This window comes from Phodopus roborovskii, unplaced genomic scaffold, assembly GCF_943737965.1.
Source record: "Phodopus roborovskii unplaced genomic scaffold, PHOROB, whole genome shotgun sequence".
NCBI classification, from domain to species: domain Eukaryota; kingdom Metazoa; phylum Chordata; class Mammalia; order Rodentia; family Cricetidae; genus Phodopus; species Phodopus roborovskii.
Genome location: NW_026125648.1, coordinates 2,443,365 through 2,466,852, shown reverse-complemented (window position 1 = coordinate 2,466,852; position 23,488 = coordinate 2,443,365). Strand labels below are relative to the sequence as shown.

General features: G+C 43.7%; 2 protein-coding genes across 5 annotated transcripts in view; one reads left to right on the top strand and one right to left on the bottom strand.

The window, feature by feature from the left end:
- Positions 1-3,148, top strand: part of Atg4a (autophagy related 4A cysteine peptidase) — a 52,630-nt gene extending 49,482 nt beyond the window's left edge. For all 4 annotated transcript variants that reach the window (XM_051178009.1, XM_051178012.1, XM_051178011.1 and 1 more), the window contains 2 exons: positions 1,437-1,545; positions 2,196-3,148. In XM_051178009.1, the coding sequence (XP_051033966.1) occupies positions 1,437-1,545; positions 2,196-2,266 (180 nt within the window). In that variant the 3' untranslated portion in view covers positions 2,267-3,148. The remainder of the gene's footprint in view (positions 1-1,436; positions 1,546-2,195) is intronic.
- A 1,237-nt stretch (positions 3,149-4,385) lies between these two features.
- The window catches only part of Col4a6 (collagen type IV alpha 6 chain), a 287,481-nt gene continuing 268,378 nt past the window's right edge, over positions 4,386-23,488 (bottom strand). Inside the window, exons 32-45 of the mRNA XM_051178016.1 lie at positions 22,572-22,635; positions 21,831-21,905; positions 21,272-21,379; positions 21,071-21,178; positions 18,243-18,314; positions 17,929-18,054; positions 14,073-14,189; positions 13,613-13,774; positions 13,363-13,461; positions 11,380-11,526; positions 10,794-10,910; positions 9,315-9,506; positions 8,335-8,621; positions 4,386-5,980 (exon numbers count right to left, since the gene is read on the bottom strand). Of these exons, the coding sequence (XP_051033973.1) occupies positions 5,720-5,980; positions 8,335-8,621; positions 9,315-9,506; positions 10,794-10,910; positions 11,380-11,526; positions 13,363-13,461; positions 13,613-13,774; positions 14,073-14,189; positions 17,929-18,054; positions 18,243-18,314; positions 21,071-21,178; positions 21,272-21,379; positions 21,831-21,905; positions 22,572-22,635 (1,935 nt within the window). The 3' untranslated portion in view covers positions 4,386-5,719. The remainder of the gene's footprint in view (positions 5,981-8,334; positions 8,622-9,314; positions 9,507-10,793; positions 10,911-11,379; positions 11,527-13,362; positions 13,462-13,612; positions 13,775-14,072; positions 14,190-17,928; positions 18,055-18,242; positions 18,315-21,070; positions 21,179-21,271; positions 21,380-21,830; positions 21,906-22,571; positions 22,636-23,488) is intronic.

The following is a 23,488-nucleotide window of genomic DNA, read 5'->3' as shown; positions in this document are numbered from 1 at the left end:
TAGAATACCATTGTCATGAAGTCATGTCTTCCAAAACCAAAGGATTACAGGAACCCAGAGTGTTGTCTGCAAATGGAGGAAATACTTTTCTTTACAATGAACAAATGATTAACACTGATGTCCCTAACTCAATCTGTAACCTCAGATCATCGAAACAAGATGTAGATTTTACAACTATTTACTTGAGAGAAGTTATTGGTGTGTGGTCCAGCCTAACCTGAAACTCAGCATTAAGCCGGAGTGCTCTTTCCCGACGTCTGGTGTACTAGGATTATAGAGCCACTATGCACAGTTCAAGAGAAATATCACTATTGCCAAGTTCTCAGGACTAAACCCATGGCCTTGCACATTCATGGAAAGTTCTGTCACTGAGCTGTATCCCCAGCCCAAGAGAATTATTATTCTTTTCTAATTGGAAAAACAATAAGTGGTCTTACTGCCATGGCTATGTAAACATTATTCACAAATAAGGCAATGCAATATTTCCTTTTATTCTTCTTCCAGTTTCATTACACACACACACACTGTACTTTGACCATGTTCTCTGCCATTTGTTATTTCCCTCCCACCAGACTCTTTCTTCTCAACAAGTCCCCCTTCTATCTTCGTGTCTTTCTGTTCGTTGTTTGTGGCCCATTATATTTAGGTTGCTTGAATCACTTGAATAAGGACATCTTACCAGTGACTACCACTGAGGAAAACAACCCCCCACACCCAATCAAGAGTATTCTTTTTTAAAAGATTCATGCTTATTACCTTTACTTATGCGTCTGTGTGGGTATACCTTGTGTATATAGGTGCCAAAGGAAGCCAGAAGATGGCATTGGATCCTCTGGAGCTTTAGGTCCAAGTTGTGAGGTGCCCATTGTGGGTGCTGGGGACTAAATTCATCTTCTGGAAGAGCAGACAGTGCTCCTAACCACAGAACAATGTCTTCAGCCCCCAAGTTATTTATTTTATTAAAGGAAGTGTTTCCATTTCAGAATGTAGCAATGCTGTGTTGCTGTTTAAAGCCAGAGTAACAATTTAACAATGACTGTATCATTTAAACCAAGACAAATTTAGGCTAGAACTCAAGGCATGCAGATGTGTACCAGAATTCTCTTGGGGCATATTTATTTTGATGACATGAATTTTTTGAATACCTCACTCTTACCTTTGGCTGACCCTGTACACCTGGTGAACTCCCTGAACCCTGTGACGGGATGAGTCCACACTTGATTCCATTAGCTGCCGGCTCCAGTGACCTTGTCAACCTGATCCAGAATTCTATCAGTCAAGGTCTTTAGATGATTCGAGGATGAATGTATTTGCTAGGCCCTTTTTGCCTTCCTTTCAACTACCAGGTTACTGTCAGGGTTGAGGCTCTTGAACTGCCAAGTAAACACACATGTAGTGACTCCGTGGCATTTACAGTGGTTCCTTTGTCTAACCAGGAAATTCTAAAGGAGAATTTGAGGATGTTTGAATTAGTTCAGAAACACCCATCACATTGGCCTCCCTTTGTACCTCCAGCCAAGCCAGAAGTGACAACCACAGGCGCAGGTAAGCTGTTTCTGTTAGTTCCTGGCCAGCAGACCTATATGTTGCAACTGTTTGCTGAGACAAAAACAACTTGGCTCATATCACTTGTGAAAAGTGCAATTTCTACTCATGAGCCCGATCAAAGAATGGTGCTTCTGATTATTTTAACCTTTGGAGAAGCTGATGTTTGTTGGTTTTAAAGAACGCTAACAAAAAGAACATTAACTCAGTGTCATTGCAAACTCAAGATGAATAGAATTTGTTTTAGAATAACGAATCAGAGGCATGGGTACAAAAAAGTACCTTAAGGTTTGAGTTGGTATTTCTATGCCTGTATTCACTTGGATGGATGAGGCTGGGGGATCCTACGTTCCAGGCCAGCTTGAGCTGCATCCTAAGACCCGGTTTCAACAAATAAATTAACCAGCAGAAAGACAAAGAGGGTACCATAGTGAGCATTAACCAAATCACTGTGAGCTTGCCTATATAAACAGTTGTTTTGAGTCTTACAGAAAATTTCTAATACTTTATAGTAGTCCTAATTGTACATTTCCTTCAGACAAACCTTGCTTTAGCAAATCCAGACACATAAAGTGGCAGTGGCTGGGTTGATTGAGAACATCAGCCCTAGTGTCAAGCTTTTCTACTTTCTCATTTCTGTGTTCCAACAGAGTTCATAGACTCTACTGAGCACCTGGAGGACTTTGACCTGGAGGAAGATTTTGAGATCCTGAGTGTGTAAGATAGTGGGAACTCCATGTGAAGGGCTCCTGCCTTCCATCTAGCTCCACAAGAATTTGTTACATAAAACTTTTCTGGTCAGCAAGTGCCTGAGATGCCAATAGCATACAAACTCAATAGCAATTATGACTGAGCCAATTATGATTTTTTCAGAAAAAAAGAATCAGTGGCACCAACCCTTCCCTGAACAGAAAGAGAAGAATCATGGAATCTAGGAGAAGAGAGATTCGGAATCTGTTGACTCCAGCCTCTCTTACATGGGGACAGCAAGTCTTTAGTAGCTGGAATGGGAGCATTTGGAAGACAGACAGCAGCTTCCACATTGCTGCAAGTATCGGCAGATGAGAGATGGTTGTACTGTTCTTCTTCATCCTTTCAGGGGTCACATCTTTGGGATAAGTACTAAGAAGTCTGTTTTCTTGCTCAAATAATAAAATACATGTATCAGGGAGGAATACTCTTGTTAAATTATTTGAATGTGTAGTTTACATAATTATAAGTTTTATCAAAATATTTGTCAAAAAATGATGTCAAATGTACACTTTGGCTTGGAGGAACCTATCCAATAGGTCACTGTCTCCACCCTTACTGATGTCACCATATCCTTAAGTCAAACCATGATCACTCGAATCAGAGGTAAGCAAATTATTTTTTTTTTCTGTAAAGGAGTAGGTAGATAATATTTTAGACTTGTAAGTCATGTGACCTTTGTTGTAGCCATTCTGTGCTATAAAAGCAGCCCTACACGGTATGCATGTGACTGAGCATGGCTGTAATCTAATAAAACTTGATTTACAAAGGCAAGTGAAGGGTTGGCCATGGCCTTACAAATCACTCAGTGTTCATTTTTGTTTGAAGGATTAAATAAATTGTTTGAATTATACTGTTTTGAATGATAACTATATTTAAAAATAACTATTCATATGGTAACATTTACTATGTCCATTAAATACATGTCCAAGGCATTTTAGGACTAATAACTTTCTAAGGTTTGAAGCACATACTTTTCAGATTCGTGTGCTGTGGAGGATGCTCAGTTCTGCACACTGTCTATCCATCTTCCTCTTGGTGTCTCTTTCAGTTAGTGTTTCACATGGGCCTGCATTTCATCTTCATCCTTTACAGAGTTGCACAGGAGGCCAGTATTTGGAGTCTTGAAACCAGCACTGACCAACTCACTTGTTTCCTTAGGTTCCATTGCTCATCCTCCCCCTCTCCCTCCCTCGTTCCCTCCCTCCCTCCCCCCTTTCTTTCCTTCCTCCCCTTTCCTTTTTGTCAGTATGTTCTGTATGCCATAGGTTCAAAATTCAAAAGACGTAAAATGGTATTCAATGAATTCTCTCCCTCCCACAGGTCAGTATCCTTTCCTGGAAACTCCTGGGATATTCTTGTTTATCCTTCCACAGGATTGCTTTATGCATATGCAAACATGTGCACATGTTTAAATTATATGCACCTGTAAGATATGCCTATGTGCACACATGGAGTTTAGACTTAATTTTTTAATATTTGTTTGTATGTGCCTGTGTGAGTATAGGCACACGTGTGTGTACACACCTCTGAGTGCGGGTGGAGGCCTCGGGTGTCCCCTTTTGTCATTCTCTCCATAATCTTTTGAGAGAGGGTCTCTCCCTGAACCTTAGGCTCACATTTCCTTGGCTAGGGTGGGAGGTCCAGTCCTCCTCCAGTCTCCACTTCCTTTAAAACTGGGGTTGAAGCATACACAGAACTCATGGCTTTTTTTTTTTTAATGTGGCTATTGTGATCCAAACTCCAGTCCTCAGATTGTGCAGTAAGCACTCTTAACTGCTGAGCAGTCTCTCCAGTCATACAATTTCATTTCACCAACTTCAATATTTCCCAACTTTTAATTTATCTGTAAACGATCCTGAGGCCCCTGAAGAATGAAAACTCCTTTCTTGAGCTCTAGCATGTGATAGAGATCCAATTAGTTGGATGCTTATTGTAAAATATGTTGCGGTGTTGTTAACCCGGAGAAGACACCTTCAGCTCTTTGACTTAATCGTTTTCTGATTTTCCCTGTTTCCGTGTTTTGTGATAAAGTTTAGTGAGAATAGACACTACAAAAAGGTTGTAAAAGAGTCTCAAAAAGTCAGATGTTCACATTTCATGAATTTTATTTGCTATGTACAAAGCTAACACCATTCTTTGCTTATGTAGGAGGTGATGGTGACAACAGCTCAGATTATACTGCTTATGTCTTGCCTGTGTGGGCACAGTTTACATAGTCCTTAAAGAAGAGAAATAACCTGGGAGGGAATGCTTCGTGTCCACGTAACTGAGTGGGTTCTATGCAACTGGTAATAAAAATGAATTGCTTCAAACAGAGGACAATATACCTCATGGCCAACTCAGACTGTGCCTTGGGTCTGCTAACAGTGCTATGTGCTAGATTTTTAGGATATTTTGGGGGAAAACCCATTCAAATAGTTTAATGGGCTACCTATGAAAAAGTAGTTGGATGGCCATTTTATCCGGAAGTCTCAAATAGTCTCATAATTCAAGGAGCCAACACACCGCAGCTTCAGTTTGCCTCCCTGCACACATCTGGGTGACTTTGGGAGTAATCGGAGATTTCTGAGAAATGGGGATATGGGATTTACCTTTTTGTCCCTGGAGTCAAAAGCAAACCTGACAGCTCCATATCTATTCACCCCTCTGCCCTAGGCCAAAAAGAAAGAGAAGTGGTTCTCACTTCCTTTCGTGAACTTGGTCATGTTTACTGCATCCTTTCTTCTACTTTAGACCAGAGCAACTTGTCTGTCTCTCTGGCTATGGAGAGAGCCAGCCAGGAGGCAGTGATTCTTCTAGGAACAAATGCTAACCTTTCATCCTTTCTTAGCCAAGATGGGGCATAGACTTAACAAAATTTAGAAGGAATCAGAGCTCAGTTCTGGCGATAGGCTGGCTCTTCATTCCAATCCTGCTGCCTGCCTAGATGCAATAGGCTGCCTTGAGTAGGGAGGGCTAGCCTTGAGCTGTCTGTATTGTTTATGCAGAGCCATACTTTTAGGGTAGAAACCCCAAGTTCTAGTTTAAGTCAAATAATGTGTGGTGACATCTTGTCCTAAAGAAATAACTTAGCTCTTATAAGGAGCTTCCTGGTCAAGGTGGTGAGGGGAGCTCTAGCAGTCTTAGAAAAATGGCTGTCCAATACATCTTTCTGAGGTAGCCATGAATAATCATACACATAACCAAATGGAATGTTAGCACCAGATTGATGGACATAGAACAGCAAATCCCAGCACAGTGGACTCATCTGTTGGGCCTGAGGGTTGGGATGACCAGTGTCCAGTAGTGCAGTCCAAATAAGACTCTGATGTACAACTTGACAGGCAGATAGATTCCGGCCTTCCTTTCTCTGACAGCCCGAATTTGTGAGGTGACTGTTGTGAGGGGTAGGGTGGGCAGGGACTGCATGACAGGCAGCTCCCTACAGATTTTTCATACACACCTGGCAGCGGCTCACCCTGGTGTGGAGCTGCCCAGTTTTCAGGGTCTCAGAAACAGGCTCTTCCCGAAACTGCCGTCTTTCCTCCACCGTCGTCAGCCAGAAACTGTACTTGTTGGCAAAGTAGTGGCAAGTACCACGGGCACCGCTGCACTCAATGAAGGGAGTGGCCCGGAAGTCCTCCAGGCAGGAACCAGGGGAGACTAGGGATTGACCTCCACCCTCAGCCCCAGCAGCAGTGTGCTGAAACAGAAGAAAGTGCTGTGTGAGCTGTGTCAGAGCGCAGAGCGCAAGTGCTCCATGGCCTGTTCTTTTTTTTTTTTTTTTCACATATTATTATTTTATTTATTTTTCTTATTTTACATATCCATCCCAGTTCCCTCTCCCTCCCTCTGTTCCGTCCTCCCATGCCCCCGACCACCCTCCTGTCCCATTGTACCATCCCCTCACTCCACATGTAGGGTGAGGCCTTCCAGGAGGGGTCATGTGTAATTCTGTCATGTCATTTGGAGTAGGGACTAGGCCCTCCCTCCTGCCTCTAGGTTAAGGGAGTAACCCTCCATGGGGAATGTTCGCAAAGTCCTTCTGTGCACCAGGGATATATCATGGTTCCACTGTCAGAGGTCCCTTAGACTGCCCAGGCCTTCTAACTGAGACCCATGTTCAGAGGGCCTGAGTCGGTCCAATACTGGTTTCCCAGCTATCAGGAACTAACATGGGGCCCGTTAGTTCCTCCATGTTCAGGTCAGCTGTCTCTGTGGGTCTCTGTAGCCTGGTCTTGTCCTCCCTCTCCGCATCCATGGCCTGTTCTTAAAGGTCTGCATATGGGCCCCATTCTAGAACTCTGGACACAGGAATCACTTAGCCTTTAGCCAGCATGTTGAACCTGTGCTTTGGGAGCAGACGCTGGCCATCCTCCCTGGAAGAGCTGTTGGGTGAGCCACCCCCTTCCCGGCTCCTTTGTGTCCTCCTAACAAGGCTGCATAGCCAGTGATCACATATCAACCCATGTTTCTCTATGTGTTCTTGTCACACAGGCTTCACGGATTCATGAGATTTACCTTCGTTTCTCCTGTTTTCTACAGGCATATGTACCTTAATAACTTCAAAATGATAGTTATTCATTTTATGTGTAGGTTGGTTCTGGGATCAAATGGGCTTAATGGCAAGTGCCTTTACCTGCTGACCTATCTTGTTGGCCCCAGACATCCATCTGAGCAAGGCTGGATTGAAGTTCCTGAATTAACAATGCTTTAAGCCTTTCCCTGTGCACTGTCTTCGAAGGAGGGAAAAGGGATGTAATATTCCCTAACTCCCCCCCCCCCCATCAAGACAGAATTTCTCTGTGTAACAACCCTGCCTGTCCTGGAACTTGCTCTGTACACCAGGCTGGCCTTGAACTCTCAGAGATCCACCTGCTTCTGCTAGTGCTAGGATTAAAGATGTGCGCCACCTGCCACCACTGCCTGGCTAATGTTGCTTTTAACAGCATGTCCCCCTGTAGTTCTCATCCTGAAATCACCTACACTAGAATTCTTTCTATTTTCAACCTGTGCCACACCCTTTTGGGTGACATACAGTATCTGTTACCTGATGCTCTCTTAATAAACAAGGCCAGGGTGTATTTAACCTAAAATATCTCAGGCCTCTGTCACTTCAGAGGGTGTCATGTGAATTCAGTTTCCAGTGACTGTATCTCTAGGCCTCCCAGTCTACACTGCAGCCACCTCCCTACAGCTTAGCTGGAAGCACAGGATGCTGGGTTGAGGCTTTGTGCATATCGGCATCAGCAAGTGGCCAGCAGAGGGGACCACTTGTCCGCCAGTTTGCTGAGCTTTCAGTGATACTTAGCTGATGACTCAGGCTCTTGATAAATGTCAGGGTTTGGTGGTGGCAATTACACTGGGTCCTTTGGTGATTTGTGGAGAGGCCCTGGCCAAAGCGTGGGACTTCTGTGAGTTTTACACTCCAGTTTCCCTGAGAGTTATCTTAGCCTCACTCCTGATTTTATTTAAAGACACACTCCTGATAGTTATAAGATCATCTCCCTGGGTTTATTGATGTTCTCTTTCTTAGCTAGACACACAGTGTGTCTGACCATTGCCTACACACACACACACACACACACACACACACACACACACACACACACACACTGGAGAGGCCACAAGAATGCTCACAAAGCCATACATGAACAGTGTGCCTTCATGTGAGACAGATGAAGCTAGACAGATCTCGGAGGGTGGATGGCAAGGCAGAGAATGTTATGCACATCAGTATAATCATGCACTGGCCTCCGTTCAGGACAGCATTTCCCTCAGTATCTCCTCACATTACAGTGTGTTATATTCTTCCTTTGGTAGTGACAAAACTGAGGAACACACAGAATAGGCCCTTGGCTGGTGACTCATACATGTTCTCAGTCTAGAACACCAGGTTCAAATTGCTCACTTCCCCTCTCAGCCACAATGGGTCATAATTCACATCTTCATCTCTCTTCCTGTTACATTTGAAGTGTCCTTTGAGCCTGAGGCCAAGGGAAAGGCCCTTCCCTAAGCTCTGTCTGCACTGAGGGACAGAATGGTTCAAGGCCTTACCATGAGGAAGGAGTAACCGATCCAGAGGCTGCGCCAGCCCAAAGGGCACGGTGGGATGGTGATGTCTTGGCTGTGCACAGCAATGGCTTGTGAGGGTGCCTCACATACAGCGCAGCGGCTAATGTACTGGGGAATCTGGGTCTGGCCCACAGGCATCATGGGGATGGGGGCAGTAGTAGAGAGCCAGTAGGATTTATCATTGCGTCTGGCATAGTGGCACACTTCATTGATGTTGCAGTAGATGAAGGGCATGGTGCTGAATCGGGGCAGGCATGAGCCAGCAAATCCTGGCAAGAGAAGATGGGCAAGCATCAGGTAAGTGCTGGCTAAAGGGCCTGGGCACAAGGGCTGGAGTTACTAAAATTGTGACTTTCCACCTAAATGCTTGCTCAGAGCAGGATGGCTCTCTCCTTATAGTTCGATGACTCTGTTTTCATGCTGGAGCTTGAGGATCAAATCATTCCATAAATGTACCAAGGGAGCAGAATAATGAGAATCTTTTGATAAAGTGAATAATCACTCCCTAATTAGTCTGCTTTGTAAAACCAACATTCAATAGATCGAATTGACATTTAAGAGGTAGCATACCTGCTGCTAATGCAATTAATCCTGGAGTAATCATCACTGCCCTGCGGGTCATGTTACTATTGTTATAGCTAATCACTAATACTTAATGGAGGCGTAAATATATTTTACATTATATGATTCATGAATCCCTTATACCACTCCATGTGACTTGTACTAGAAATAGCTTAGTCCCATTAAGGGAAGATGAAAGCTTGGAGAGGTTGAATAATTTACCCAGGGTGTGTGGCTTTCAAGTGGTAGGACTTTGAGCCCAAATCCTTTTGACCCCAGAGCTAAGTGCTTGTGGCCTACTTCACAATCATGGATCTAAAGGGCGGTGAGAAGCGAAGAGGTCACTTCTCAGTCCTTGTAGGGACAGGTAACAAGGACTGGATGTCAGAGCCAGTACTTACCCAGGTCCTGGTTATGGGCTTTCTCCTGGCCCTCCACGAACAACAGGCTGTAACCCACCCACAGCCGGCTCATCCCGACTGGGCACAGCGGCACCTGTTCTGACTGACTGTGTTTGACCAGTGTGTAGCCCACTCTCACACTGTGCCCAGGCAACCCAGGCCTCCCAAAGGGACCCTGCTGCCCTGGAGCTCCTGAGAAGAAAAGAACATACATGTAAGTATGGCACAGATGATAATGACACTAGCCACTCATTGGTCCTAAACATAGTGTAAGGCCCATCATATACATGTGCTGAACCACTTGATCCTGATATCCCCAGGAGTTGGCACTATCATCAGGCTACTTTGCAGATGAGGAAACTGAGACTCTGAGGTGCTACAGCTAGAAGATCAGAGAGCTAGGACTCCAACTCGTGTGCCCAGCTACCTAGTTCCCATTTTTAAAGAGTACAACATCCATTACCCTTCTCCAGCCACCTGGACTTGGGTTCTAAGAGTGGAAATCCTTCTCATGCCCACCCTTGAAGTCTCTCATGGGACATAACTAGCTGCTGAATCAGAAGCATTATACTTTTAGCATTAGAAGGACAAAGCTTCATTTGCTTCTCTTATCCATGGTGGATGTGCAACATTTTATTACTGAGCCTCCGAAGTATTCTCTACCAAGGACAAGTGATTTGCTGTCCTTGGTATAAAAGAGAGGATAAGTAGTGGGGCAATGGGCAGATATATCTTGTCTTAAACATTGTTGCTCTCCATCCATATCAGAGCAATCCAGAAAGCTGTGAAAAACAAAGCCAGGAAGACCAGGAGCTTGACACAAGCCTGGCATACATAGTGAGTTTGAGGGCAAACAGGGCTATGTAGCAAGACACTGGCCAAAAAATAATCAATCAATCAATCAATCAATCAATCAATCAATAAATAAATAAATAAATGCTGGAGAACACAGGATGCCCCTTCATAGGCTGGAGGCTGTGTGGTGTGAATAAAAGGACAATGTAGTAGTCTGCATAAGAATTGCCACCACTCATATAGTTGACTACTTAGTCACCAGTGAGTAGCATTATTCAAGTAAGATTAGGGGGTGTGGCATGGTTAGAGGAAGTGTGTCTATGCAGGTGGGCTTGGAGGTTTCAGAAGTTCAAACTCAGCCAAGGGTCTGTCTCTCTCTCCCTCCTCCTGCCTCCATAGGTCAGGGTGTAGCTCTCAGCTACTGTTCCAGTAGTTACCTACCTGCTGCCATGCACCCCTCCATGATGATAAGGGGCTGGCTAACCCTCTGACACTGTAAGCAAGCCCCCAACTAAATGCTTTCTTTCATGAGAGTTGCCTTGGTCTCATAAGAGTTGCCTTGGGTCGTGATGTCTCTTCACAGCAATAGAACATTAAGACAAACAAGAACTCAGCATGTGAGCCCTCTCATAGCGGCAAATTGACCACAGGGTTGACTAAGTCTCTAAATTTTGTTCATCTCACCTTCCAATCCTGGAGGTCCTTGTAGTCCTGGGAGACCAGGATCACCAAGGATTCCAGGTGGGCCTGGAAGCCCACTGGGGCCATCCTTGCCAGGGATGCCAGGTAGACCTTTAGAACCTGTAGGAGAAAAAAATCCACAAGGTGGAGGAGGGCTCCGTATGGAAGGTTCAGGGTCTTTCTCCTAAGGCTCATGTGAAGTCCCAGGGAGAGTAATAACTCATCCTGTTGGGACAAAGCTAGGACTTAGAAGCCAGATTTCCTGTCCCCAGTCCCCACGCTTTCTCCACTATCCTGTGCTGTGATTTTCCACTCACCACATCTCTATCTCCAAACAGAACTTTAGAGATGGCAAGTTATCTAAGGGAGAGACTCACTTGTCCTCTGAAGACAACTATAAACACTGCCCCACTGGCTTTCTGCCTTTTCTCTTCCTTGGCAAGGAGTGTGGGAGCCTTGTGAAGGAAGTAGCAAGGGAAATGCTTGATGAAGTCACCTTCTCAAAACTGGGCCGAGCCAGGAAGATTTAGCCTCTCAGCCATGGCCTCCCAGCTTCCCAGGAGTTCCCTTTCTCTGGTGCCATTCTTACCTTGCAGACCCACAGAGCCTTGAGGCCCAGGATCTCCTGCGAAGCCAGGGATGCCATCAATGCCTGGAAGACCCAAAGGCCCTGGAGGAACCTGGATAGCTTCAGAAATTGGTGTGTGCCCTGGAGCACCCTGGGGGCCGGCAAAGCCTGAGGGCAGGCGGTGAAATAGCAGGGTCAGGTTGGGGCAGAGCAGCAGCACAGGTGTCCTTCTCTCTGCTTGGCAGTCACCAACCATCTGCTCTTTCTTTTGTGCTCACAAGTCCCACTTGAGGCCTCCAGGACCCTTAATGGGACCTTCTTTTCCCTATCTCCTTCGAGGTGGCTTGATGGGTCCTTATGGGCAAGGCAAGGGAGCAAGTCCCATCCATTTTGGCTTCCCATAGCTCAGTGTGCAATCTGCTAGGTGGAAGGCAGTTAGGAAATGTCTGCTGCCAATATAGTAGGCTGAGACTTGGCTCATGGACAGAGCAGGCATTTACTTACATGCTTTCTTAATGCAGTACCAAAGATGCTATAGAGATGAAGCCAACCCAGGGGTGCAGTTGGCATCCCAGCCTAAAGCCCCACCCAAGAAAGCTACCTTACAAGTAGAGCAAGTTGTTTACTAATTCATTGTTTCTTGGGTGCTTACTATATGCCAAGGTCCTGGGAGATGTGAAACTAGAACAGTGATGGACATTTATGGAGAAGATGAACAATGCACAATTTGACAAATACTATTAACCCCACCATGCAAATTTTAAGAAGGCCTGTGAAGGGAATGAATAATGCAGTTATAATGAGAGGGAACATGGGGGTACGGGAAGAGGGGTCTGCTTTAGAGCATCAGTAGATTTTCATCACCAGTGACGTTAGCTGAAACTATTGAAACATCAGAAGTATCAGGAGATACACATTTAAAGAACTGAAGGGCAAGAGAGAATCAGGAAACGTATACAGTACTGATGGGAATGTAAACTAGCACAGGCACCATGGAAATCAATATTGGAGCTCCTCATAGAAGTAGAATTGGCAGCTGTACAATTCCCGGTAATATACTCACAGGGCTCCCAAGTCACCATACACAGAGATACGTCCATAACCATGTTTATCGCTGCAGTATTCACAATAGGCAAGGTTTGGAACCAGTCTAAGTATCCATTGACAGATGAATGGACAAGGAAATTATGGCGCACATATACGAAGGAATTTTCTTTAGTCATAATGAAAAGAGAAGTATGTCATTTACCAGCAAATGGATAGCATTGGAGAACACCATGTTATGTGAGATATATATGACATAAACAGAGGATGGAACAACCAGGGAGAAGGGAACTAGTAGGAAGGAGAGAAGGGGGCAAAAGAAGGTAATTGAGAGACTATCTGAGAGTCCAGTGAGCAGTAAAGGGGACAGGCTGGCATGAGGATGAAAAGGGAGGTGTCACACATGATTTTATGGGCTATAGTTAGTTCAATGCCATGAATAGAACGGTTTGTTTTTTTATTGGCAACTGTATGTGAAAAAAATGGTTGTTGTTGGGGGCAGGAAAGGTGCTACACGAGAAATGCTGATGACTTGGACCTCGAGGTAACAGCAGACTTGATGCAAAGTGAGCAGGTATGAGGCTTGTTAAGGGTTACAGCCCTCAGGGGCTGCTGATGGACTGAATGCCTAGGTAAGGGTTTGGCTTGAGGATAGAATGTTGCTTCTTTTCTGAACTGAGAAAATGAGGGTAGTGGTCTAGACACAATGCAGAAATACTACAGATGGAGGTCAATGTCAGGACCCATGGCAACAAAGCAGTAAGGACCTTCAGTCCTGGGGGCAGATGGGGACAGAGGTATTTCTGAAGTACAGAAACTACCTCCTGAGTTGGAGAACATGATCCCCCTAGTTGCTTTTGTGGTGTGGTTGGACAGTATGGTTTCTAAAACAGCCTCAGCCTCATGCCTTACCCCTTCCCTCCACAGCTCAGGCTTGGCCTGGAACTTGCCCGCACTCACCTCTTGGCCCTGCCTTCCCCTTCATCCCAGGAAATCCCGGGTCTCCTGGTGGCCCGACCTTGCCAGGAGTCCCCATGAGGCCAGGCTCCCCCTTTATGCCTGACAAGGGCCAAAGGAAAACAAGTCAGGTGTTGACATCGTGGTGATGGAGGGAGACCGGGCAGGAAGACCACCATCCACAGGCCTCTTCAGAGCCGCTGGACAGTGCAGTGGTGACTGATGTGTCTTGCAGTTGCTGGAACAGACTTACCTTTCAGCCCTAGATCTCCAGAGAGGCCAGAGAAACCTGGAAGTCCTTGGTTTCCCTTAAGCCCTTGAAGGCCTGGAATTCCAGGGAAGCCAGGGTCTCCAGAGTCGCCTTGGTCTGAGGATGGCCCAGGGGGACCTGGAGGTCCTGGAAGGCCTGGGCGGCCTAGGGATAAGATTGGAACAGTAATGACCCGCAGGAAGATGGGAAGCTGCTGAAGGCCTAGGGACTTAGGTAGCTAAAGCACATTCCTAGTTCAGGGGTTTTTGTTGCTGTCCTTAGAGTCTCCATGCCCTGATTTTCTCAAACACCTCAGCATAAGGCAGCCAGTTCTAGTCCCTGAAATCTTGTTGGGAGGGAATAAATAGCAGCATATCCAGCATCGGGAAAAGGACTGCACTGCATTATATAGAGTGGCCAGTTCTAGTTAGGTTTTTTTTTTTTTTTTTTTTTTTTTTTTTACCTCTTTCGCCATCTAGGCCTGGGCGCCCGGGGTCACCAGGCTGTCCTGCTATGACTGAGGTCAAGGAGATGCCTGGGGCTCCGGGAAGACCAGCAGGACCTTGGAGACCTGGGAAACCTGCAAAGAATAAATAAAATGGGGCTTGGTGGGCTTCCCATGTCTAGGAGAGAGCCCGGTGCTTTCAGAAAATGGAAGCCATTAAGATAGCTTGCAAGACCAGCCTAAACCAGCAGAGGGCTCTTTTCTCTTCATCTGATCTTCCCAGGAAACAGACAACAGTGAGTAAGAAAGGCTCAGGCTCTTCCTTTCCAGCTGGAGCTTCATCTTATCAAGACAAAGCTATGGAAATTTCTAGCTCCCCAATTCCACTGGTGATGGAAATATTTCAGGCTGCTTTCTCCAAACCATAAATAAAAAAAAGGCATGGCTGAGCAGCTGGAATGTAAGTTTTTCAAGTGTTGTTATTAAACACACTGGTCCATCAAACAAATTTTCCTAACAGCTGTCCAAAAGTTACAGCTACTGTATGACTCAAACCAGACCATTCAGAATGGAGGCAGCAAGAGTACTATGGATCCCTCTGTGTGTTCTGGGTTTCTGGACTATCTCCTGGCACTTCTAGGCAAACAAACAAGCAAACAGACACCCAGGTTTTTTTTTTTTTTTTTTTTTAAGGTGCTGTATTAGGGGAATGACTGTATTAGGGGGATTGCCTGTTGAACACATTTGTCTGGACCAGATACCTGTTCCCCTTTGGCCAAAGTCAATAGTTATGTAATCGAGAACTCTTTGCTCAGACTTGCATACTACTTCACATGTTTTTGATCTGTAGAACAGTTTGTATTATAAGTTAAAAAACAAAACTTTCATCAGATGACAAAATATTTCTTTAATGCATATGAAAGACACATATGGCAGTTTTGATGGGGAACTCTCAAAACTACCTACATATATGTAGAAGTTCCTGCTGTACAGTAAGCAGGAACTAATGTGTTACTGGTATATTCTAACAGATGGTCAAATGAGAAAATTCAGTGTAATCTGATTGCTAAAATCCGTTGGTTGAGATTCTTTGTGTGTGTGTGTGTGTGTGTGTGTGAGAGAGAGAGAGAGAGAGAGAGAGAGAGAGAGAGAGAGAAGAAAACTCCCAAAATATTATTACTCAATTTCCCATCTTATATCCACCTTATAAAACTGGTAAATCCATGTAAACTTGTAAAGAGAGATGGTAGATTAGCCAAAGCAGGTGTTTAAAAATAGCTCATAAATGCACTGAATCACAAAGAAAACTGGAGATGGAAAGGCTGATTTTGAGAAAAGGCTCTTGTTGATTTTGTCTGTACAAGCAAAATACAAATAAGCTTCAGCATTGTCAGCTGTGTCATGATGACTCTCTGAAGTACTTTTCTTTTTCACTGAGGTAAGGATCTGAAAAGAAAGACATATTGTATGCTTTTTCCTGGAAGTAGAGCTTCATACATGTATATGAGCATGTAGAAAACTTATGTATTTTATACCAGCCAACAAGGAAAATACCATAAAACCGCAAGCAATGGAGTAAGCATGGGCAGCATACAGATTCTAAGAATCCTCTATGTCAGTTTTTTGAGGACTTGCCTGCCCTTTATTATCTGCTTCTTGACTTTATAGTTATATTAATATATCATCAAATATTAAATAAATATACTGCTGACCTAAAGTAGTGCCCAAATCTCATATTGTTAATAACTTATCATTATTGTGTGTGTGTGTGCCTGTGTGCGTGTGTGCGTGTGTGTGCGTGTGTGCGCGTGTGCGCGTGTTTGTGTGTGTGTGTGTGTGTGTGTGTGTGTTTGGGGTGTATGTAACAGTGCATGAGTGAAGTGCAGAGGACAGCTCTGTGGAGTTGGGTCTCTCCTTCAAACCCAACTTTAGTTCCAGGGATGGAATTCAGGTTGTCAGGCTTGTAACTTAGGTGCCTTTACCCGCTGAGCCATCTTGTGAACCCTCACAAGTTGTTTGATGAAAACTAAAATGTTCTAAATGAGGAACTGCAAATGCAAAATGACTGTTTTGCTAACTGATTCCAATGCCGGGGAAACGCTAAATACATAAATGTAGGCTCTAAGGATTTAACGCAAATATGAAAACAACAGTATAATTGTGAATCATTTAGCTAAAGGTATTGTGAGCACAGGGAATGAAGTGTTCTTAGGCTGAGTCTGTTTTACTTCCTCTAACAAATCACAGACAGTTTCCTCTGGGTGTACAACACATGCTGTATTCTTTTTAAACAAATTGTTTCAATAAAGAATAACCCAGGTATGATGAACACATTTGCACTCCATTGCCACACTAAAGACAAAGATGTAATTATCGTGTTAATTATGTGTGTAGCCTCCATAGGTTCAACCCCCTCCTCTCAGAGTCAGCCATTCCCAAAGTTTGTGCTCCCTTCCTTTTCATCATAATTTGTTCATGAATATTTGCATCCCCAAACAGTATGTTGCTTGTTTTGCTGATTTTGAACATCTAATGACAGAACCACACCAAATGCATTCCTTTGTGATGTGCTGCTCCTCATAATTACGTTTCTGTAATATATCCATCTTGATGTTTGCTGTTTACTGTAATTGTAATTATGATTTCATGTCAGCTAAAGTAAGTGAATAATTTGATAACCAGGCATCCACAGTCATGATTTACAAACAGAAGAAGAAATGCCATATGTTTCCTCTGGTCCTGTCTTCTCTATGTCCTGGGAAAAAGGCCACAATTGTTCTGCGGGCTCAGACCCTGCTTTGAGCCTTTCCTCTGGAGAAACTCCTGGCTTTCCCAAAAGAACAAGTTAATTCCAAGCAATGGAAAGATTTAACACAGAAACAGCAGATGTCTCAATTCAAAGTGCAGCAGGAAATAGATTAATGTGTGAATGTAATTCCTGGAAACATATGTACAGTATGTAAACCAAAAGTGTGGTGAGATCTAGGGTCCCAAATATATTGTAGCTATCACTCCCCGAGTGGCATGTAATAGCACAGTGCCCAGAGTTTCTGGAGCATTGGTGAGACACTGAGAGATGTTCCTTGATGCTCATTACCCTATTGTCAATAGAGTCCTCAAAAAAATCTGTGAGGCAGTTCTGTGATTATATCCATTTCACAGAAAAAAGTTACTGAGTTCATTTGGCATTGATAGATAGGCATGTAACTTCATTGCTCAGTGAGAGGGAGAACTGAAATGTGAACCTAAAGGCCATAATCTTAGGCACGGGCTATACTGCATTCATTTCGTGCTTTCCATATAGTGGGAGACATTATGGGTGCCCAGAGCATTGCTAAGGAAGCTGAAGAATGGCAAGTCATTCTTACGTTTCGAGAACTTTTCGAGTAGGACATCCAGAAAGGCTTCATTCAGGGTCAGGAGCTAAGATCAGGGTGAAAATAATTTATGAAAATAGAACTGATCCTGATAGAGTACAGACTTTGGGCCTTATTCTCTCAATCTTGGGGTTCTTCTGCCAGTTGGTGTCTCCCATTCTCATGGAGCACTAAGGAAGTTGTAGCTAAGATCTCACTCAATGGACAAACTCTGCTCCTTAGAAGCATTTTCCTGGCTCTGGAGAAGTATAAAAAAAGAGGCCCAGAGCTTAATTAGAGAGAACTGGGGAAAACTGGAGGCTGAAGGGCACTTGGAACAGTGTTCCCTGGCACACCTTACCTTTTCTTAGCACTCAATGTTAAGGCTCTGAGAATCATAAAAATGGAAAGCCAATCATAATTCAACCCTGTGAACCACGTGGTCCTGATCAACCAAACCCTGCTCCCCAGCCAAGGCCTCATTCAGTTTCTGCAAGGTCTGACTTGGACTGACTTACCTTGGTCACCTTTTTGTCCCCTTGAACCTTGTTTTCCTGGTTCTCCAATGACAATTCCTGGCATTCCCTTTTCCCCTTTGGGTCCTGGCAGGCCAGCAGGCCCAGGAACACCAGTGATACTGGCTCCTAGGGAGAAATGCAGAGGGAGGGGTCAGAGCTCAAGTGGAGACAGCCCCCAGGTGGAGACTTCCCTGTGGCCTGGAAGGGAAGTTCGTTCCCACAGAAAAACAAAACATCCTCTTTCCCCCTCATATTAAGACCCTCTAATTATATCCTTAAACCTTATCTTCAGGGCTTTTTTTTTTTTTTTTAACCTGGAGTTCCATGGGTACCCTTGGTGCCTGGAAGTCCATTCAGTCCATGTAAACCAGGAGGTCCAGAGAATCCTGAGGAGAGAGAATGTCAGATATGGCTCCAGTCATCTTTATATTTATTTATTTATTTATTTATTTATCTATTTTGTTTTTTCGAGACAGGGTCTCTCCGTATTGCTTTGGAGGCTGTCCTGGAACTTGCTCTGTAGACCAGGCTAGTCTCGAACTCAGAGATCTGCCTGCCTCTGCCTCCAGAGTGCTGGGACTAAAGGCGTGTACCACCAATACCCAGCTAGTCATCTTTGTCTTTATTGAGGTATTACTCAATTATTCATTACCCTACAGAAAAATAGCCAGTTTCAAACATACTCCCTGCACCTTGGGTTCTCGCAATTGTTATAAGGGCCACTGCAACTTTAAGAGTAAGATGGCAGTTATTTAGCTGTTAAGGTTTGGATCTAAAATGTCTGCCAAAGGCCCAAGTGTTGAAGGCTTACTCCTTAGTAAGAGTTGTTGATGGATATTCCCCAATCAAAGAGTATATTCAGAGGCATAGTCTTTAGGAAATCATTAGATTCCCATGATTCTGATTTTAGAGATGCATTTATTCGATGTAACTCAAAACTTAATGAGTTATTGAGTGGTAGAAGAACTTTTATGAAGTGGGGCCTAATTGGAGGAAGTAGTTAAATAGGGGCATGTCATGAATGGGGCTTCTTTGTCCTGGCACTGCCTCTTATTGCTCCCTGATCATCATGAGGTGAGCAGCCTGACTGTGCAACACACTCCCTATCATGGTATTTTTCCTTACTGCAGGCCCAGCTGTAATGAAGCCACATGACAACTGTGGTGGAAAACCTCTAAAATCACAAAGCCAAATAAACGGGTCCTCCCACTTTTCTTAGTTTTGTTTGTTTGAGATAGGATCACATTCTCCAGGATGCTTACAACACTATGTAGCTGAGCATGACCTTCAATTTCTCATCTTCCTGTATCTCCATGCAGACTGCAGAGATTATAGGTGTGTGCCATCACTCTGGTTTATGCAGAGCTGGGGATTGAAGCTAGGGCTTTGTGTATGCTGGACAAGAACTCTACCAACTGAGCCACATCTCCCCAACAGTAAGTGTTTTTAATAGAACCAGAAACTGGTTCTAGAAAATTAAAGCAAGGAAATACAACATATGCTAGGGCAATCGCTTTCTGCTATGGCTTCATGTAGTGGTTACATTTTTCATTTCTGTGATCAGATACTTGATACAAGTAGCTTTAAAAAGAGAAAGGATTTTTTTTTTGGCTTGTTATTTGAGGGTATCATGCTGAGGAAAATATGGCAGCAGGAACTTGAGGCAAGTGGTTATATTATATTCATAGTCATGAAGTAGATGGTAATAAATGCTTGTTCTTGGCCCACTTTATCCTATTTTATTCAGTCCATATTCAGTCCAGGACTCCAGCCAATGGACTGGTACTTCCTATAATTAAGGTGGGTCTATCCACCTCAGTTAACCCAATCTAGATAATTCCTCACAGGCATTCCCAGAGGCTAATAAAATAAACATTGTCCCTTAAAAGGCGTCCCCAAAGCTTGTCTCCTAGGTGATTCTAGACCTTATGAATATTAACCATCTCACTTGGACATAGTTTTAATGTGTTCCTGAAGGTCTCTGTTGGGATGTAATGAGAGTTGGTGGGATCTTTGAGAGTAAGGTTTAGTGAAAGTTGATTTTGTCACTGGGACTCTCCACAAAAGAGATGGACCTCAAGTTCTCATAATTGTGAATTGTTACATAAGAGTATGACTGGCCCAACCCCTCAGTTTTGATATGGTATAATGCTCTTGTACACTGTAAAGATTTGTTACTCGGTATTGGTTTAATAAAATGCTGATTGGCCAGTAGCTACCAGACTAGGAGAATTCTGGGAAGAGGGGGGCAGAGACTTGGTCGTCAGCCAGACATAGAAGAAGCAAGATGAGAATACAATACTAAGAAAAGTTACCAAGCCATATGGCTAAACATAGATAAGAATTATGGATTAATTTGAGTTGTAAGAGTTTGTTAGTAATAAGATTGAGCAATAGGCCTAACAGTTTGTCATTAATATAAGCATCTGTGTGTTTATTTGGGACTGAACGGCTGCAGGATGGGGCAGGACAGAAACTTCCATCTACACACTTTGGCCTCTTATTGAGTTGAGTTGTTATATCTCTCTCTCTCTCTCTCTCTCTCTCTCCCTCTCTCTCTCTCTCATGAAGGTGATGTAGTTAAGTTATGGTCCTCTTTAAAGACAGTGCCCATAGCTCTTTGGTATTACTGCTTCAAAAACTACAAGCTCAATCTATGATTGTTTTCTAAGTAACCAACCACAGGGATTTCATTATAGTAATAGAAAACTAACGTGTCTTTCTTGTTAATCCTTTTCTTTGTAGTACTTACGTTCTTCTATTCACATTCATAATTGTTCATCTCCCTTCCCTTCATTTTCATCCTTTTTTCCAATTAAATATTCATTTACTCGGTGTGTATGAGAGTTTTCCTGCGTGTATGTCTATGAACTATACAAGCGCCCATGGAGGTTAGAAGAGGGCACTGGATCACCTGGGACTGGAGCCACCAATGTGGGTGCTCAGAATCAAACTCAGGTCCTTTGCAAAAATAAGTGCTCTTAACCACTAACCCATATCTCTAGCCCACTCTACATTCTTCTTTCCCATTAATCCTCATGTAACATCACATGGCTTAAGCCTAGCGGCTACATTCCAACATAAAGTGGTTACCATCTGCTATTGAGGAAAAGACACATGCTGCCACTTCCTCCTCACATACCTTTAGGTCCTCTTAAGCCAGAGGGTCCAGGGAGGCCAACTAACCCCAAATGTCCAGGGGATCCTTGGAGGCCTGGGTCTCCGCTCATACCTGAAATCCCTTGAAGTCCTAAATGTGAAACCAAGGGAGACATTCAGAATAGGGTATGGCTTGACACTAATGCTAATTTCTTCAGAATAAACTTGTCAAGCAGCACAGTACCTGGGGAGCCAGGAAGGCCAGGGTCTCCAGCAATACCAACTTTTCCATCATCACCTTTGTTTCCTGGGAAACCTGTGTCACCAACTATCCCATCTTTTCCTTTTACACCTATAAGATCAAGAAAATTGCCCGATGATTAGTCCCCATTTCTGGAATTGTGCTCCTCCCTGGGAAAACATGGGTAGGAAGGTGAAAGTATTTTGAGATGTTGAGGAAACTTGATTCAGCGAAGAAACTCTGGGAAAGATTATGGCAGTTGTTTGTGTATTTGGAAGCTGTATTTGATTGAGATGTAAGTAGACTTTTTTTTTTTTTCTGAGTGCCTTCCAGAAGCACGAATGATGGATTGAGATGTTCTTGCACCAAAGTTTAGATGAAAATATGTAGACCACGTTTCAGGGGGGTATACCAGGCTAAAGGTTCTTGTCAGTTTGCCTGGGAAAACTATAGTTATCTACTGGATGGACATTGAAGAACTTGGGACTAATCTCCATAATTCTTTCTAGTCCTCAAGTTCTGAAACATTTGTGAAGTGTATGCAAAAATACTGCAGTCTTACCTTTAAAACCTAATTCACCAGGCTGTCCCTTGAGCCCTGGGCTTCCAGAAAACCCAAGTGTTTGGCCTTGGTCTCCTGCAGGTATAAAAAATAATTTTTCAAATGGTCAGGAAAAACAATTGTTCATTCTTTTTTTTTTTTTTTTTTTTTTTTTGCCAAAGCAATCTTTTCAATCTTTTCCTCCTCAATTCAGATTCAATATGGCCAGAGGAGTTTCTTGACAAAACCACCCACTGGGTAAAAGGACCTGGAGTTCTTCCAAGCTACTGGCAGGAGATGTTCTCATACATAGCACGACTCCATTGAAAACACATCACTAGGCCCAATAAGTGTGAGAAGATGGCTAAGTGGACCCTGAAACACAACCAGAATAGTGATTCATGTAAAGATGGGAACTGCTCCTGCCGAGGGGCTGTGCTCATCAGTGGAAGAGTTGCTCTGAGCTGAAATTCTTTTATGCTGCTGAAAACAGATGGGTTAAAATAAAAAGCCAAAGGAATGTGGGTTTTTTGTTTTGTTTTTGTTTTTGCCATGACAGTGCTGTGAAAACATTTCGGCAGGTACCTCTGTTGTTTACATTGTCTTTGAAGAAAAAGGAATGCAGAGGGTTTGGGCCAAATGGGAAATACAAACCAAATTCATTTTCCCTCTAAACACAGTTCTGCCCACCCCCTGAATTATGGATTGATAGAAACCACCCTTGGTCTAGGCAAACATATCAAAAGCGAAAATGTTCCCTACCTTTTAAACCTGGGATACCAGTTGCTCCCGTGGGGCCAGAAGTTCCAGTGCGACCCTGAGAACCCTTCAAGACAATATAGAAATAATTATTCTATATGGAGATGCTCACCATATTTCTTCTATCTCCTAACTCCTAGCCATCACTTGAGAGATGCTGATTACATACTGTGTGTTAGGTGGGACAGGTATCCTGTAGATTGGAAAGGGATGAGCCAGGGACAGACATGTATACTTAGGGTTTGCAGGGGGTAATATTCCATCTGCAGATTATTTCTAGTCATGCCATTTGTAACCTATCAGAATTGAAATCTCGGTGAGTCAATGTATGGCTGAATTAATTATTAGGTCTCAGAAAACATAGGCCATTAACCCTAGGTCAGGCACTCAATCTGCTCTGCAGGTATTCAGCTACCATCACTTTTGCCAAAGCTATAGGGTCATATCATATAATCATCACTTCGACCAGGTGTGAGGGCATGTGTCTATAATGTCAGCACTCGGGAAACAGAGGCAGGAACTTCACAAGTTCCAGACCAGCCTAGTGAGACTCTGTCTCAAAACTGGAAAGAAAAACCAATCAAAAACAGTAGTCTTGCTTTCCTAAGCAGGGCTAGACTTCTGCTGTAGGCTCCACAAGGAACATGAGGTTGTCCTGTTACCATGTAGCAGGCTCTAGGTATGCAGGTGCATTTATATGAGTAGCTTCCATAGTCACAGGAAAAGCCATCTGCAGTTTTCTGAAACACTCTGCGTCTGGGGAGTGTTTATGTCAGCTGCTTTCAGCTATTTTTGTGGTGTCTAATATGGTTTGATGTGTTTAGAGATGTACCCAGTAAAAATGCATGCCACCTAGTGCTTTGCACAGGACACTGGGTAAAGAGATGGACCACTGTGTTCATTGGACCACTACTTTCAAT